This window comes from Delphinus delphis, chromosome 5, assembly GCF_949987515.2.
Source record: "Delphinus delphis chromosome 5, mDelDel1.2, whole genome shotgun sequence".
Classification (NCBI taxonomy): Eukaryota; Metazoa; Chordata; class Mammalia; order Artiodactyla; family Delphinidae; genus Delphinus; species Delphinus delphis.
This window is the reverse complement of record NC_082687.1, coordinates 20,107,839-20,125,594: the sequence shown is the minus strand read 5'-3', so window position 1 is coordinate 20,125,594 and position 17,756 is coordinate 20,107,839. Positions and strand designations below refer to the sequence as shown.

The following is a 17,756-nucleotide window of genomic DNA, read 5'->3' as shown; positions in this document are numbered from 1 at the left end:
TTGAATAACAGCAGTGAGAGTGGGCAACCTTGCCTTGCTCCTGATCTTAGTGGAAATGGTTTCAGTTTTTCACCATGGAAAATGATGTTGGCTGTGGATTTGTCATATATGGCCTTCATTATGTTGAGGGAGGTTCCCTCTATGCCTACTTTCTGGAGGGTTTTTATCATAAATAGGTGTTGAATTTTGTCAAAAGCTTTTTCTGAATCTATTGAGATAATCATATGGTTTTTATCTTTCAATTTGTTAATATGGTGTATCACATTGATTGATTTCTGTATATTGAAGAATCCTTGAATTCCTGGGACAAACCCCACTTGATCGTGGTGTATGATCCTTTTAATGTGCTGTTGGATTCTGTTTGGTAGTATTTTGTTGAGGATTTTTACATCTATTTTCATCAGTGATATTGGCCTGTAGTTTTCTTTAATTGCGACATCTTTGTCCGGTTTTGGTATCAGGGTGATGGTGGCCTCGTAAAATGAGTTGGGGAGTATTCCTCCCTCTGCTATATTTTGGAAGAGTTTGAGAAGGATAGGTGTTAGCTCTTCTCTAAATATTTGATAGAATTCGCCTGTGAAGCCATCTGGTCCTGGGCTTTTGTTTGTTGGAAGATTTTTAATCACAGTTTCAATTTCAGTGCTTGTGATTGGTCTGTTTATATTTTCTATTTCTTCCTGGTTCAGTCTTGGAAGGTTGTGCTTTTCTAACAATTTGTCCATTTCTTCCAGATTGTCCATTTTATTGTCATATAGTTGCTTGGAGTAATTTCTCATGATCCTTTGTATTTCTGCAGTGTCCGTTGTTACTTCTCCTTTTTCACTTCTAATTCTGTTGATCTGAGTCTTCTCCCTTTTTTTCTTGATGAGTCTGGCTAATGGTTTATCAATTTTGTTTACTGTCCCAAAGAACCAGCTTTTAGTTTTATAGATCTTTGCTACTGTTTCCTTCATTTCTTCTTCATTTATTTCTGATCTGATCTTTATGATTTCTTTCCCTCTGCTAACTTCGTGTTTTTTCGGTTCTTCTTTCTCTAATTGCTTTAGGTGTAAGGTTAGGTTGTTTATTTGAGATGTTTCTTGTTTCTTGAGGTAGGATTGTATTGCTATAAAATTCCCTCTTAGAACTGCTTTTGCTGCATCCCATAGGTTTTGGGTCGTCGTGTTTTCATTGCCATTTGTTTCTAGGTATTTTCTGATTTCTCTTTGATTTCTTCAGTAATCTCTTGGTTATTTAGTAGAGTATTGTTTAGCCTCTATGTGTTTTAGAGATTTTTAGAGATTTTTTCCTGTAATTGATATCTAGTCTCACAGCGTTGTGGTTGGAAATGATACTTGATACGATTTCAATTTTCTTAAGTTTACCAATGCTTGATTTGTGACCCAAGATATGATCTCTCCTGGAGAATGTTCCATGAGCACTTGAGAAGAAAGTGTATTCTGTTGTTTTTGGATGGAATGTCCTATAAATATCAATTAAGTCCATCTTGTTTAACGTGTCCTTTAAAGCTTGTGTTTCCTTGTTTATTTTCATTTTGGATGATCTGTCCATTGCTGAAAGTGGGGTGTTAAAGTCCCCAGCCATTATTGTGTTACTGCTGATTTCCCCTTTTATGGGTATTAGCATTTGCCTTATGTTATTGAGGTGCTCCTATGTTGGGTGCATAAATATTTACAACTGTTATATCTTCTTTTTGGCTGGATCCCTTGATCATTATGTAGTTCCCTTCTTTGTCTCTTGTTTTAAAGTCTATTTTGTCTGATATGAGAACTGCTACTCCAGCTTTGTTTTGATTTCCATTTGCATGGAATATCTTTTTCCATCCCCTCACTTTCAGTTTGTATGTGTCCCTAGGTCTGAAGTGGGTCTCTTGTAGACAGCATATATATGGGTCTTGTTTTTGTATCCATTTAGCAAACCTGTGTCTTTTTTTTTTTTTTTTTTGGCGGTATGCAGGCCTCTCACTGTTGTGGCCTCTCCCGTTGTGAAGCACAGGCTCCAGACGCGCAGGCTCCGCGGCCACGGCTCACGGGCCCAGCCACTCCGTGGCATGTGGGATCTTCCCGGACCAGGGCATGAACCCGTGTCCCCTGCATTGGCAGGCGGACTCTCAACCACTGCGCCACCAGGGGAAGCCCAAGCCTGTCTTTTGGTTGGAGCATTTAATCCATTCACATTTAAAGTAATTATCAATATGTATGTTCCTATTACAATTTTCTAAATTGTTTTGGGTTTATTTTTATAGCTGTTTTTCTTTCTTGTGTTTCCTGCCTAGAGAAGTTCCTTTAGCATTTGTTGTAAAGCTGGTTTGGTGGTGCTGAATTCTCTTAACTTTTGCTTATCTGTAAAGGTTTTAATGTCTTCACTGAATCTGAATGAGATCCTTGCTGGGTAGAGCAATCTTGGTTGTAAGTTTTTCCCTTTCATCACTTTAAATATGTCCTGCCACCCCTTCTGGCTTGCAGAGTTTCTGCTGAAAGATCAGCTGTTAACCTTATGGGGATTCCCTTGTATGTTATTTCTTTCTTTTCCCTTGCTGCTTTTAATATTTTTTCTTTGTATTTTTGACAGTTTGTTTAATGTGTCTTGGCATGTTTCTCCTTGGATTTATCCTGTATGTGACTCTCTGCACTTCCTGGACTTGCGTGGCTATTTCCTTTCCCATGTTAGGGAAGTTTTCAACTATAATCTCTTCAAATATTTTCTCAGTCCCTTGCTTTTTCTCTTCTTCTTCTGGAACTCCTATAATTTGAATGTTGGTGCGTTTAACGTTGTCCCAGAAGTCTCTGAGGCTGTCCTCAATTCTTTTCATTCTTTTTTCTTTATTCTGCTCTACAGTAGTTATTTCCACTATTTTATCTGCCAGGTCACTTATCCGTTCTTCTGCCTCAGTTATTCTGATATTGATTCCTTCTAGAGAATTTTTAATTTCATGTATTGCGTTGTTCATCGTTTGTTTGCTCTTTAGTTCTTCTAGGTCCTTGTTAAATGTTTCTTGCATTTTCTCTATTCTATTTCCAAGATTTTAGATCATTTTTACTATCATTACTCTGAATTCTTTTTCAGGTAGACTGCCTACGTCCTCTTCATTTGTTTGGTCTGGTGGGTTTTTACCTTGCTCCTTCATCTGCTCCCTATTCCTCTGTCTTCTCATTTTGTTTAACTTAGTGTGTTTGGGGTTTCCTTTTCACAGGCTGCAGGTTCGTAGTTCCCATTGTTTTTGGTGTCTTCCCCCAGTGGGTGAGGTTGGTTCAGTGGCTTGCATAGGCTTTCTGGTGGAGGGGACTGGTGCCTGTGTTCTGGTGGGTGGGGCTGGATCTTGTCTTTCTGGTGGGCAGGACCACGTCCAGTGGTGTGTTTGGGGGCATCTGTGAACTTAGTATGATTTCAGGCAGCTTCTCTGCTAATGGATGGGGTTGTGTTCCTTTCTTGCTGGTTGATTGGCATTGGGCATCCAGCACTGGAGCTTGCTGGTCGTTGAGTGGAGCTGGGTCTTAGCAGTGAGACAGAGGTCTCTGGGAGAGCCCTCGCCGATTGATATTACATGGGGCCGGGAGGTCTCTGGTGGTCCAATGTGCTGGAGTCAGCTCTCCCACCTCAGAGGCTCAGGCTTGACACCTGGCCGGAGCACCAAGACAGTGTGAGCCGCGCAGCAGTGAATGTGGCAGTCTCCGTTATGAAGTCTGATTACGAGGGTCTTCAGTAGCTGCTCAGCTAGAACAGGCTGACTTGGGAGCACTTTGTCTACGAGGCTGTCTCCAGCAGCCCGTGGCTGAAAGAGTAGGTCTTCGCATGCGCTGCCGGAATCTTGAACATTTATATAGAGGTCTTCGCTGGGTTCGGTCACAGGTTTGGTACAGGTGGTCTCAAGAACATCTTACTCTCTCAAGGCTGTGCGCTTGAAACAGCTCCTACACCTGAGGATCTACAAGCTGCAGAAAGACGAGACTGCCTGGGGCCACGTGCAAGCCGTGATTCTTGCCACGTGCCCTGCTGCTGCCGTCGTGGAAGTGAGTGTATCTTTATTATACTATACCTTCTATCATTTTATTTAAAAAATGAGTGAAACTTGAGAAAATAACACAATCTCCTTCAGCTTTTGCTGACTTATCAATCTTGCGCTATATTTAGTGAGAGATAAACGCCAAGAACCTTTCTGAAAGTGAAAATTATGAGAGGAATATGCTCTGAGAATTTCCCTATAGTCCTTATTCTCTTTCTTTTTCTTAAATGACATCATAGTGTCATGTGAAGATACCCAGAGAAGCTCTCTGTGTTGCAATGAAGCATGGTAAGATAAACAAAAAACAATTTTACACTATGTAAAACATTTATTCTGTGTGTGTGTGTGTGTGTGTGTGTGTGTGTGTGTGTGTGTGAAGCATGGGCTATTACTCATTTATTTAAAGTTCAGATACCAAAATTTAAAGTATAAAAACCCTGAAACATCACTGATTCCGATGGTCACTGTTTTCTTATTTATCTTTACTTCTGTTGAAAATTTTAAAATGAATTAGTTGGGTTAACAAAATAACATGGACAACTTAAATTTGGAAGAGAAGAAATGTATAAATTTTTAAAAGGAGTTCTATGGCAAGGAGGGATATTATACTGGGCCCACTGACAAAAAGTGACTCAGAAACACACTCAGAATTATACTTCACATCTGGAGATCAGAGCATATATTTACCTTTCTGAACCTTGTCACAGAGAAGATAAATCTCTTCCCCTCCAGTTACGCATCCAGCTGTCCTGTCCATCCTTACTATTTTCAAGTTGGAGGCATTGGGGGCTTCTGTCCACAGGAGAAAAACAACAAACTTCATTATTTATCCTCAGCTTCACATGCTAACCTCCTATGAGGGACCTTAAAGAAAGTTTAAATAGATGCTTTCACTCATACTGCTTTAACAAGGATATAAATAAAACAAAAATGCCTTCTGAAACCCTCAGAGCACTTCTTGGGCATGGCTCATTCATTATCACCAAAACAGATGAGACACAAAGGAGCAGTATTTGTTTCTCCCACTAACACAGTAAGAGAGATTAATAGAGAAAGAGAAAGAAATTTTCTGATGTTTCAGGAAGTTCCAAGCTAATGGATGTGTGGAATTTCAATAAGGTCAAGACTTTAACCCCAAACTTATGTCCATGATACCATTTACAAGAGTCCTAGAAATTTAGGAGAAGCAGTTTTCTAAAACTATTTATTAATTTTTATTCTACAGAAAAGAAAAATGAAGATGTTATATTTCTTTTCCCCAAACGAAATTAGAATTCTGTGTGGTTAAGGGGTAAAAGTTTTGTGTGGTAATAGTATAAGGCTTCCCTTTTTTTTTTTGGCTCCAACAGCTGCATTTTAAAGTGATCTTTGGTATGCGAGTCTACATCAGTTTATAAAGCTTTCACTTCCCTTCAAACATGTTTAAATTAGAGAAATCAGTTAGTTGTTGTACTTGGGGCATGGCGTTCTCTACTTAGACCAAACTCTATAACCTTTCAAGGAGCCTAAATACTGCCCTTGTAGACTTTTTGGAAATATCTGTTTAATAAATCCCATGCATACCAAATTAGAAATTTGCATGGTAAATGCTGAAGACCACTGTAAAACTCTTTCAAAAACTCCAGGAACTACAGACTGAAATAGAATTTTGAAGCTACGAAATATCTGTACTGCTCACTTAGTTAACCTGATGTTCCCAACTTGATAAAGCTATAACATGCAAGAATGAAAATGGATAAGAGGTGTCTTTTACTAACTTCTCTTCAGAGCCCCAACTGAGATACTCTTCTCATCTAAGAGCACCAACAATATATCCTCGTAGTAAGGAATTCATAAATAATAAGAGATTTGGCATTGCACGTAGAAGACTACAACGGTGATCTGAGGAAGATTTATCGAGCACCTCACAGTATTTCACTTTTAATCTCAACATCAAGTTTTAAGCTGAATTTCAGTATTCTCATTTTGTAAGATGAGAAATATGAGGCTCCAAGTGATTAAGTTACTTGCCCCAGGAATCAGAGCTAGTCAGTAACTGCCGGGGCCGGGCTGGAAGTCTGTTCTTGACTTTACAGCCAGCTGCCTCCTGTCAGAAGTCAGGTACTCACTGCTATCATAGATGGCGTCCGATACCACGGGTTCCAGGCGCCTCGTGAAGCTGCCGGTGCTGTCTGGAAGGAAGGCTGTAAACATAAGCCGCACCACGCTGAGGTCCATCTCCTTTGTCTGCTGAAGAGCTGCCTGGCGGATGATCTCCTTTTCCCGATCTAGGACCAGACAACATGGGGCATTCATGCCCAGGGAAAGAGTAAAGCGTGAACGTTTTAGATAGGATGCTTTTATAAAGCTCAAATAAAGAACATCAACTTAAAATAAAAGTCTATTTTTTTTTCTTTTGAAATTCTTCATATTGCTAATACAATTTTAAGAATTATCTATTTATGTCATCCAAACGTAAAGGCATCAAAAAAGGGCCTGCATTTTCTCTGGATCACAGTAAAAACTGTCCTGCGTGTGTCAAACTGCCTCTCTCCTATCTTCCCCTGCCCTGTCCCAAGACACAAAGGATGTGATGGAATGGAATGCAGTAGCCTGACCATGCCTCACTCGTCTGGAGGAATGTGAAAATTAAGTATTCCAAAAGCTCTCTGGGCACAGGGACTGTATTCATCCCACAGTGCCCGGCACAGTACCTGGCACTAAGCAAGTACAGCTCAGCAAGTGTTTCTAAGGAGCCAAATGACTCCACTGCACTGGGCGCCTTCCCTCCTGATGGAGCTTTCATACTGATGGACATAATCGTACTTAACTTACAATATCATAAGAGGCGATAATTCAAGTGATAAGTACTATAAAAGAGCTACAGTTGAAGTGATATGAAACTTCAAAGGAGGGGAGAATCCAGAGGCTTTGAAGCAGAAGAGGCATTGCTCTAAATCTTGAAAGGATGGTAGAACTTGAACTTAGGAGGAGAATGAAAAAAGGCATCCCAGGAAGAGGAAAGAGCAGGAATGGAAAGAATGTGCCAAAGAGAGAAAGTGAGAAATTGTGCTTCTATGGTGTAGTTCAGTTTGACAAGAAGGGATGTAGTGGGAAACAAAGTCGAAAATGCAGATTGGGGCTAGCTCTTGGGAGGCCTAAAATGCCAGGGTATGGAATTTGGATTCGGACGCAACAGGGAGACACTGAGTAGTGGTGACCTGTAGGCTTCAGTAAGATCCATCTGGCCACAGGGTATAAACTAGATTAGAAGTGGGGAGGGACAGAGACAGAGCATCAAAAAATGGAGTGAGGAGGGGAACCCCAGAGAGCACAGAACAGCTGGACCACGAACTGGAGATGCAGCAGAGGTGAAAAGGAGGACTCAAAGATGATGTGAAGGTTTTGAGGATGAATAGCAGAAGACAGAATATGGCTAATGGGAAAATGATTGTCTCTGGACTGCCTGAGTATGAGCTGGTGACAGGATGGCCAGACGAAAGGACAACACATAAAAGCAGAAATGGCATATGTGGTGGAACAAGGATTAGGGTTGAAAGAAAAAAATATAAGTGAAGGCAGGAAAACATACAATCATAGCATTTTTATGATAAAGAGGATAGCTTACAATGAGCCTGAAGAGCCCAAAGAAAGAAAGATTCCTTATAATAAGGTGAGCTGGGGGAGGTATAACAGAGCAGGTGTTCTTTGAACCATGTCTTGAATTCTGAATTGGTCCTGACAGGTTGAAAAGGGAAGGGGGGGGGGTGTTTTAGGTAGAGGAAGACACATACAAAGGTATGAGTATGCATCAGTGTTCAGGGGGCGGTGATGGGGAGAGGTGGGTACAGGTGGGACCTCCGATAAAGCTGGAAAGGGGGCTGAGGCCCGGCTTTGTATGCCAGGCTATGGGGGTACAGATTTTATTCTAGAAGTAGCAGGATGCCATCAAAGGTTTCTGAGCAGGGAAAGGGTGAGAGCAGCTTGGGGTACGGACCAGGAGAAGGAGAAACCTGGGGCATAAGATGAGCACATGGTCTACACACAGGACAAGGAGAGCCAGAGCTCTCAAAGGAGCAAGTGATACTCACCTGTGAGCTGCCGGTCTCCTCCCCCTTCTGCTTGTAAATAGGCAAGATCAGGATGCACCAGAAGTCCGGGGTTATAGCCCCTTATACATGCATCTGTCATTCGTGCTTCCAGTGTTTCAAATACTTTTTTTTTTGTCACGTGAAGTATACCCAGGTTTGCAAAGCTGGAGAAAAAACAGTAACAGCAACGACAAACCAGAATTAGTCAGTCAATGACTAGAGAGTCCTGTTTTACCTTAGCTATGGATTGAGAAAAAATGCACAGGCCCTCAATCACCGGCCCTCAAACACATTACTATTTCTGCAGTGAAACATACAAAGCAGACTCACCAAATGGAATAATAAAGACTATAACCAGCTGCACATCATGTCAGGCTGGGTTTTGCCACCAAATCAGTCTGTGGTAAAATTAGAAAAATCTTTTCGTTTTCAAAGCGTACTAGACTTGCAAATTATGAATAAGGGAGTGGGGTATACACATCTTAATAAGAAAGTTTTACCTAGACTCATTTTAAAGTATTTTTCTAGGAGAGTTGTATGAAAAGAAATTTTAATTCCAAATATACTAACTTTTCTAACTTTTTAAAAAAGAATATGCAAAATACTATATTTAGAAGATTTTTTTTCTTTTGGCTCATCCCTGGGTTTCTAGACGGGATTTAATGTCTACCAGGAGTCCCATCTCCTCCTGGGCTGTCTCTAAGGTTGGAATTATTTATGACCACTAGAATGTCCAACTCTACATGTACTCAGTCTTGAGGTATACCTTCAATCAAGGATGGATAACTTTTTATATTGTGAAGCCTACATATCCATAAAACAAAATATGTTAATATGCTAATTAAAGCAATTAAAGGGATCTTTAAATATATAAACTGCTCCAGCCATTCATGTTTTAAAATAAAGTACATGAAACAAAGAAGTGTATTCAATAAATGTAATACAACAAACAAACAAAACAGCACTTCACCAAGGAGACTCATTCGGTCAACAAATATTTATTTTGCTCCTTAGTACCAGGCAGCGTCCTGGGTGCTTCTGTCAACAGTAAAGGAATCCCTACCTTCATGGAGTTTATATGCTAGTGCAACAACAGAGAGGAAACAAACAAGTAAATTTTATAATTTAAAAGGTAAAAAGTGTTACCAAGAAAAATAAAGTAGGAATGGGGAAGAGGAAAGGCAGTAGTAGAAGGCACGGCACTTAAAAATAGGAAGAGGCCAGACAGGGCCTCACTGAAAAGATGTCAACTGAACAAAGACTTGAAGGAAGTGGGGGGTGAGACATGGATATATGGAAAAAGAACATTTGAGGTGGAAGGAACAGCAAGTACAAAGACCCTGAGGTAGGATCATGCCTGGTGTCTGCAAGACAACAATGGCAAACAGGCCAGTGTGGCTGGAGTGAGATGAACAAGGGGTCAGAAGTAAGTAAGGAGTTCAAAGAGATAAGTGGGGCACCGTTCTTTTAAAGCCTTGTAAGCTTTTGTAAGGACTCTTCTTTTCCTCTGGCTTTTACTCAGAAAGAAAAAAAAATATTAGCGGGAATATTAGAGGAAAGATAGAAATATTATGATAATTGGATCAAATGAAATAAAGAAGAAGATAATGTTGGAAAACTAGATAAACTAGGGAAAGAAAACATAGGAGGTGAAGGCTGAATGAGATGAGCACTCATACAGAGGCCCAGAGATGAAATGATACAGGTGTACAGACAGTGATGAAAAAAAGTAGGACAGCGGAGGCAGACACCGAAAAGAAAATACAGAATATAAGCCCCTTGAGAGCAGAGATATCCAGTGACTAGAGACCTGGGTGCTTAATAAATGTCTACTGGATAAATAAATGCATGAATTAATCCAGCACAGAAAAACACGCAGTATGACACATTGGTATGCATGGAGACACAGGGGGATTTTCAGAAACAACACCTCCGTATTTTGGCCTTTTAGGCTTTACTCCTATACAGACACCACCCATAACTACAGGAAAACGAGGCTGATCTTCTAGGTAACAGCAATGATAAACACGTGTGCAGCACTTTACCACCTAGAAAGTGCTTTTCATGTATATTATCTAATTTAATCTCTGTGAAAAGTCATCATCTGTATTTTTCATTATGTGAATAATGGATTTACTGTGGAAATAAATGAAACAATACAGAAGTCAGTCTTCTACCTTAGGTAATGATAGAGCAACACAGACCGATTGAACCTCGCATTTTAAACAACAAAAAACATATGAAAAAATAGTTTTCAGACACTGAACAATAGGTGGCATAGGACAGTGAGCCTTAAGAAAAGGAAAACAAATAAGGTGAATTCTAAAATTATGCTGCCTTAATATCTAGAGCGAGCTTCCAGGCTACAGTAAGGAAGGGGGAGCCCAAACAGGGCCTGCTGACCTCCTTGAGTTTAGGAGACAAAGGAGGTCAACAAGGGTAGAATTCACAGGCCGATACCTGAGAAGAAAGAACCACATACCGAGAGACACTCAGAGCATGTGTGTGAGGAAATGACCCAAGGCTGGGAAAAGAACAATCAGAAGCACAGGCAGAACAGCCCCTGGAGCACACACAGGGCTAGAATAGTTCAAGAAAGCTTGTGATACACGAAGTGTTAGGGTGTACAGTCAGAAAGGTATTGCCTTTGTAATGGCATCAAGTTAACCCTAGACTGAAGGCTGCTCTGGTCTCCCTAAAAAGGCTTAATAGTAAGTCTAGAAAGGATCAAGCTATTCCCAAACTTAACTTCATCCCAATGCTCAAAAATATTTAGATGCATAGAAAATAAAAAATCCAACTACCCACAATCCAAAATTCAAAATGTCTACCATCCAATCAAAAATTACCAGGCATACAAAGAAACAGGAAAATATAACGAGGAAAAAAATCATTCAATAGAAACAGATCCAGAAATGAAATGAGACAGAAAACAGAATTTGTAGGTAAGTACATGGAAAAGCTATGAGAGATATACTCCATATAGTCGAGAAGAAAGCATTAGTATGCGAAGGAGAGGCATGGAAGATATAAAAAAGACCCCCCCCTCAAAACCCATAGAGGTGAAAACTACAACGTCTGAGAAGAAAAACACACCAGATGGGATTAAGAACATATTAGACAGTACAGACAAAAATTAGTGAACTTGAGGACACAGTAAAAAAAACTATCTGAAATGAAACTGAAAAGATGAAAAAAATTTTAAAAAGAAGAGATCATTAATGAGCTGTGGCATAATTTCAAATGGCCAAATATACATGAGGTTGATGTTTCAGAAGAGAAAAGAGAGGAGTGGATGGAAAAAATATTTTAAAAAATAATGGCCGAAAAGTTTTAAAATTTAATAAAAACTATAAACCCAGAGATCCAAGAATCTCAGTGAACCACAAAGCACAAGAAACATGAAGAATACAACACTAAAGCTTATCATAATCAAACTGCTGAAAACTAGCGATGAAGAGAAAATCTGAAAAGCTGACAGAGAAAAAAACTGATACACTATGTACAGAGGAATAAAGGTAAGAATGACAGGAGACTTCTTTTTGGAAACAAGGCAAGCCAGAAGACAGTGAAGCAGCATATTTTAAGGACATGAAAGAAAAACTGTGTCAACCTGTATTTCTATACTCCTCAAAAATATCTTTGAAAAACAAAAACAAAATAAAGACTTTAAGATGTACAACTGAAAGAATTTATCAGCAGCACACCAGTGGTATAAGAAAAATTAAAGGAAGTCAACACATGGGTAAGTATAAAATACTTTCTTTCCCTTATTTAAAAGTTTCTTTAAAAGATAACTGATGATTTAAAGCAAAAATAAAAAACAATATACGGTGGGATTTACAACATATGCAGATGTAAAATATATGACATAATAGCACAAAGGTCAAGAGAGGGGAAATGAAAATATACTGTTAACATGCTATACATAGAGAGGTATAATGCTACTTGAAGGTAGACTATGATAAGTTACAGATGTATAGTATAAACCTAAAACAATGGCTAAAAAATACAAAGAGGTATAAATCTAAAAGGAGATAAATGAAATGACAAATAATCAATTAATCTAAAAGAAGGCAGGGGAAGGGGGAATGAAGAATAGATATGACAAGCAGAAAACAAACAGCAAGAGGGTAGATTTAAACACAGCCATATCAGTAATCATATTAAATAAAAGTCACCTAAACACCCCACTAAAAGACAGAGTATGTGAGACGGAATACAAAGTAAGACCCAACTATATGCAGTGCATATTTACTTTGAATATAAACACACAAAAAGGTTAAAACTAAGAGGATGGGGAAAAAAATGTTCCAAGCTAACATTATTCAAAAGAAAGCTGAAGTAACTATATTAGTTTCAGTCAAGGTAAAGAGCAAAGTCCAGAGCAAAGAATATTACCAGGAATAAAAAAGAAGGTCATTTCATAATGATAAAGGGATCAATTAAGAGGACATAAGAATCCTAAATTTTTATGCATCTAATAAAAGAGCTTCACAATACAAGAAGCAAAATCTTATAGAACTGAAAAGAGAAATAGATGTATTTATGAATACTGTCAGATTTCAATAATCTTCTCTCAATAATTAATAGAACAAGTAGAGAGAAAATTAGTAAGGAGAGAAAAGCTTTGAACAAACAACCTTACCCAACTGACATTTACAGAACATGCGTTCAATCTGATCAGACTAAACATTCTTTTTGAAGTGCACCAGGAACATTTACCAAGACAGACCAGGGCTTCCCTGGTGGCACAGTGGTTGAGAATCTGCCTGCCAGTGCAGGGGACACGGGTTCGAGCCCTGGTCTGGGAAGATCCCACATGCCGCGGAGCAACTAGGCCCGTGAGCCACAACTACTGAGCCTGTGCGTCTGGAGCCTGTGCTCTGCAAAAAGAGAGGCCGTGATAGTGAGAGGCCCGTGCACCGCGATGAAGAGTGTCCCCCGGTTGCCGCAACTAGAAAAAGCCCTCGCACTGAAACGAAGACCCAACACAGTCAAAAATAAATAAATAAATAATTTTTTTAAAAAAAGGACTGACTTAAAAAAAAGACAGACCATATTCCCTCCATAAAACAAGCCTCAATATATTTAAAAGGAATCAAATGATACCAAATATTCTCTTACCACAATGGAACTAAATCAGGTATCAGTAACAAAGTTACCTAGGCAGGAGTACATTTAAATCAAGACTGGCCACATAATAATTAATTGTTGAAGGTGGGTGACGGATACAACGAAGGCTCACTATGCTATTCTTTCTACTTTTGTATATGTTTGGAAATTTCTATAATAAAGTGCAAAAGAAAAATGAGAGCAGACATTATTAGGATAAAAAACAGAAAAAAACAAGGATCATAAATGTTAACATGTGAGAATGCAAAATGGTGCAGCCACTTTGGAAAACAACTTGGCAGTTTCTTTTTCTTCTTCTTTTTTTTTTTTTTTGGCCACACCATGCGGCACGTGGAACTTCCCTGACCAGGGATCGAATCCGTTCCCACTGCAGTGGAAGCCTGGAGTAGTCTTAACCACCGGACCACCAGGGAAGTCCAACGATTTGGCAGTTTCTTATCAAGATAAACATACTCTTAGCACACATCCCTACAATTCCACTCCTCAGTATTTACCCAAGCCAAGAAAAATGAAAACTTATGTTCACACAAAAGGTGGCTTTGTTCTGAAAAACTGGAAACAAACCAGATGTCCTTCAACAGGTGGATAAACTGTGATATATCAACACAATGCAACAATGCAACAGTACTTATTAACGAAAAGGAATAAACTACTGACAGACTCAGCAATCTGGAGGAATCTGAAATACATTATGCTAAGTGAAACAAGTCAGACCCAAAAAGGCTACATATTGTAGGACTGCATCTGCATATCATTCTGGAAAAGGCAAAACTATGGGGGTAGAACAGATCAGAGGTTGCCAGTGCCTAGAGTTGGGGGGGAACCTGACTCCAAAGGGTCACACAGGGATTTTCAGGATGGGGGATGGGGGAGGGAATAAAACTATTCTACGCCTTAATTGTGGTGATTATATGAGTATTTATCAAAACTCATAGAACTGTATACTTTAAAGGCTGACTGTTACAGTATTTAAATTAATTTCAAAAATTTTTAGAAAGACAGGTTATCACAGTTAATAATGGGTTAGTAACGGGACTGGGACTACAGTCCTGTTTCTTACTCAAAATGCCATATTCTTACACATCAGTGGTTTTCAAAGTATACTCTCCAGACGAGCAGCATCAGTATCACCCAAGAATTTATCAAAATGCAAATTCGTGGGCCTTATCCCAACCCTACTGAATCAGAAACGCTGAGGGTGGCGCTCAGCCATCCATGTTTTAACCAGCCCTCCAGGTGATTCTGATGGCCCCTGAAGTCTGTGAACCACTGCTCTACACGATGAGACAGGGCAATGAGATCAGGATCTCTGGAAGTAGGGCCTGGCATCAGTATTTTTACAAAGTGACCACAGGTGACTTTAATTAGCAGCCAGGTTTGAAAACCTCTACACTGTGCCAGATGCTGCCATCATTACGATCGTCTGGGAACTGCCTCTGCCCTTTGGCTAGGTTCAAATCCCCAGGTCCTTGGGCTGGGATTCTAAAGTGCCTCCTCCATCTGGCCTTTCTTCACCTCCAGACTCAAATATTGACTTCACGGCTAGCCTGAGATTTAAAAGCAGCCCTTGACTCACAATACACACCCTAGGTTTGGAAGTTGGATACTTCCAATCTCAGTCCAGACCTTGTCCATTTTCTCCAAACAGCTCCTTTTCTGTGCATTAAGGTTGAACCATATGAAACTGCCAGTAGCTAACTGTTCTTGCATCTACAAAAATAGCAGTTTAATATGATCTGCATTAGTTCATTGAGGGAAGACTTGCTTCTGTTTTGCATTTTTATATTTCTATATCTACTTCGAGTGCTTACCATTGGTATATGCGGGAAATACTAGTTTAAAAAAAAGAAAAACTTCACATCTCTCTAAATCAGGGCTGCCAGGAAGCAAGCAGAGGGTGTGGTGATTATTGGTGAGGAAGGTGGCTTAAAGCAAAGTCAAGTAACAGTTTCCATTGAATGCAAATTTCAGAGAACTAAAATGCTGTTGAAACAAACTGCTGATATTCAGGATAGAAAATAAAACACCAAAGATTATTTTTATGAGGACAGGCACGAAGGACTAACTAAATAAGTGAGTAGGAAATAAAAAGTCAAAATTAAAGCTAACTAAAAGAAGTTAAAAGGACAAGCCCCTCAAATTAAACCAATCAAACTTACAATCATGACTTAGTTATCTAAAACATGAATAGTTTAATATAGATAAGAAAATATCTTCGAAAATATAAATTAAATTTTACTGAGAACTCATGCTGAGAGTAAAGTGAAGAGAAACACTACAAAGAAAGGTCATTCTTTTGGTTTTGATCATTTAGAAGTTATTTATCTTCTCAATGTCATTTTCCATATACCTTTTTTTTTTTCTTTTTGGCCACACCAAGTCCGGCATGCACCATCTTAGCTCCCCAACCAGGGATCGAATGCGTGGCCCCTGCATTGGGAGCGCAGAGTCTTAACCACTGGACCACCAGGGAAGTCCCTCCATTTATCTTTTTTGATGTGTTGGATTGATGCCCAGCTTATGAATTTATACTCTTAACCTAAACTGTATTGAAAACTGCTTATCATGGTTCTGTTTCTAGTATTGACAAGTCTAAGGAATAACTCTGGCTATCTTCCTAAATTTCTCTATATGCTATTCTTACCTACAAGTTAGAACTAAATAAGAATAATCGTTGATATCCTGTAAATACACATGAGGCAAGTTGGCTCATGTTATTTCATAGTATTAGCTAATGTTAGTTCAGTGTAGAATTTGGATGTAAAGGGCCTGGAGGTAGATTCTGTAGCCTAATATTCAGATTTTATAAGGGAAGAAATTAAAGTCCCCAAGAAGTCATGCAAATTGCCCCCAGTCCTACTGTTGTGAGTGACAGAACTGGAAACAGAATTCTGGTTTCCAGACCCCCAGCATGAGACTCTTTCTACTAACATGCAACAGGTTCTGGCATTAGAAACTTAAAAAAAAATAAGAGAGACAAATGAAATCGTGAAGGAAATACTGCATTTGGGGAAACACTGTACGCAAAAGTTTCTCAGTTAAAAATCGAATTATAAAAGGAGTACCAAGGTTTCACAGAGCACTCTGAATGGGAGAGGCTACTGAGTCTACTGTAACTCTTAGGTGGCATCCTCTTGCTTACATTTCTTGGTGAAACTGCACAGTATTAGAAAACCCCACAGAGCTATGACCAGACATCTTGATGATCACATGTACAAGTTTAGATGCTCAAACTGTTGAACGAATGAATGAATGAATGAATTCCAACTACCGAACTCCTCATGCCAGCACTAAAAGAGAGTAACAGATTTCCTCACTTTCCTTGGAGACAAGGAATTTACTTTTACTCCTGCTGTAGGTCCCAAATTAAATAACCATTAGTTCCTCCCCAAATCCTCAAAGACTACTAAGGCAAACCACAGAAACACCAAATTACAGATACCATACTGGAATGTTTATAATAACAAATATTGTTAGTAGGGAAACTTCATGTATAATTTCCTCTGAAGGATATGATTATCACACACATTAAACAGGACCAAAGAGAATATACACTTCGTACTGACAGTAGCCTACTCGAGTAAATCTGCAGAGACACTACGTGATCAATTAGGCCGAAACTCTTTGACAATTACCCTGCATTTCAAAGCTCTCATAGGTCAGTCAGGAACTGTAAGGGTATTCCAAAACAAACGATGACCAACTGTGACACACAAGAGGAAACAGGCCAGCCTTTCAAGAGGATGTTGAAACAAGGTCATTTAAAGCATAGTTGAATTTTTCAAATCAATTTAGGCTTCTTCCTCCAATCTAGAGTTTTTTTTTTTCTCTGACATCAAAAGAATCAGATTTTAGTGACTTAAAAGAAAGCTCTCTAGGTTTTTCACACTTGAAAATTTTAACAGTCAAACAAAGAAATACCAAGGAACATGAAAGTTCAACCTCCCCAATAACAGCCAACTTGAAACCTGATCAGAATTCAAAGCCTGAAATGTTACCATCAGCTTAATTATAGTTGATTTAAACAATTCCTTTCTTTTGAGTGAACAGTCTAGATTAACTGGGATTTTACTGTAAACTATTTAAACCAGTATTAGGAAGCCCTGAAAGATATTCCTGAAAATTAGACAAATTTAATTAAAAATTTCTTTTGAATTGAATTTATTTCTATAATACTTCATTCATTAAAAATGGCTTGTTTTCTCTCTCTGACCAACCCTTAAATGAATATGTCTCTTTGTATTTACATTTCAAGTCTAATGAATGCCAAGACAAATTTATAATCCTTGGTTGTACACACTTTAAAAAAAAATTGAAGTATGGTTGCTGTACAATATTATATGTTACAGGTGTACAATATAGTGATTCAAAAATTTTAAAGGTTATACTCTTTAGTTATTATAAAATATTGGCTGTATTCCCCATTTGTACAATATATCCTTGTAGCTTATTTTATACCTAGTAGTTTGTACGTCTTAATCCCCTACTCCTATATTGCCCCTCCCCCCTTCCCCCTCTCCCCACTCATTTGTTCTCTATTATCTGTG

The 17,756-nt window shown here is 38.9% G+C and overlaps 1 protein-coding gene across 4 annotated transcripts in view; it reads right to left on the bottom strand.

Annotated features, from left to right (window-relative positions):
• Nucleotides 1–17,756, bottom strand: part of NFKB1 (nuclear factor kappa B subunit 1) — a 122,285-nt gene that overhangs the window by 37,912 nt on the left and 66,617 nt on the right. For all 4 annotated transcript variants that reach the window (XM_060012054.2, XM_060012052.1, XM_060012053.1 and 1 more), the window contains 3 exons: nt 8,074–8,237; nt 6,112–6,270; nt 4,691–4,795 (listed from right to left, as the gene is read on the bottom strand). In XM_060012054.2, the coding sequence (XP_059868037.1) occupies nt 4,691–4,795; nt 6,112–6,270; nt 8,074–8,237 (428 nt within the window). The remainder of the gene's footprint in view (nt 1–4,690; nt 4,796–6,111; nt 6,271–8,073; nt 8,238–17,756) is intronic.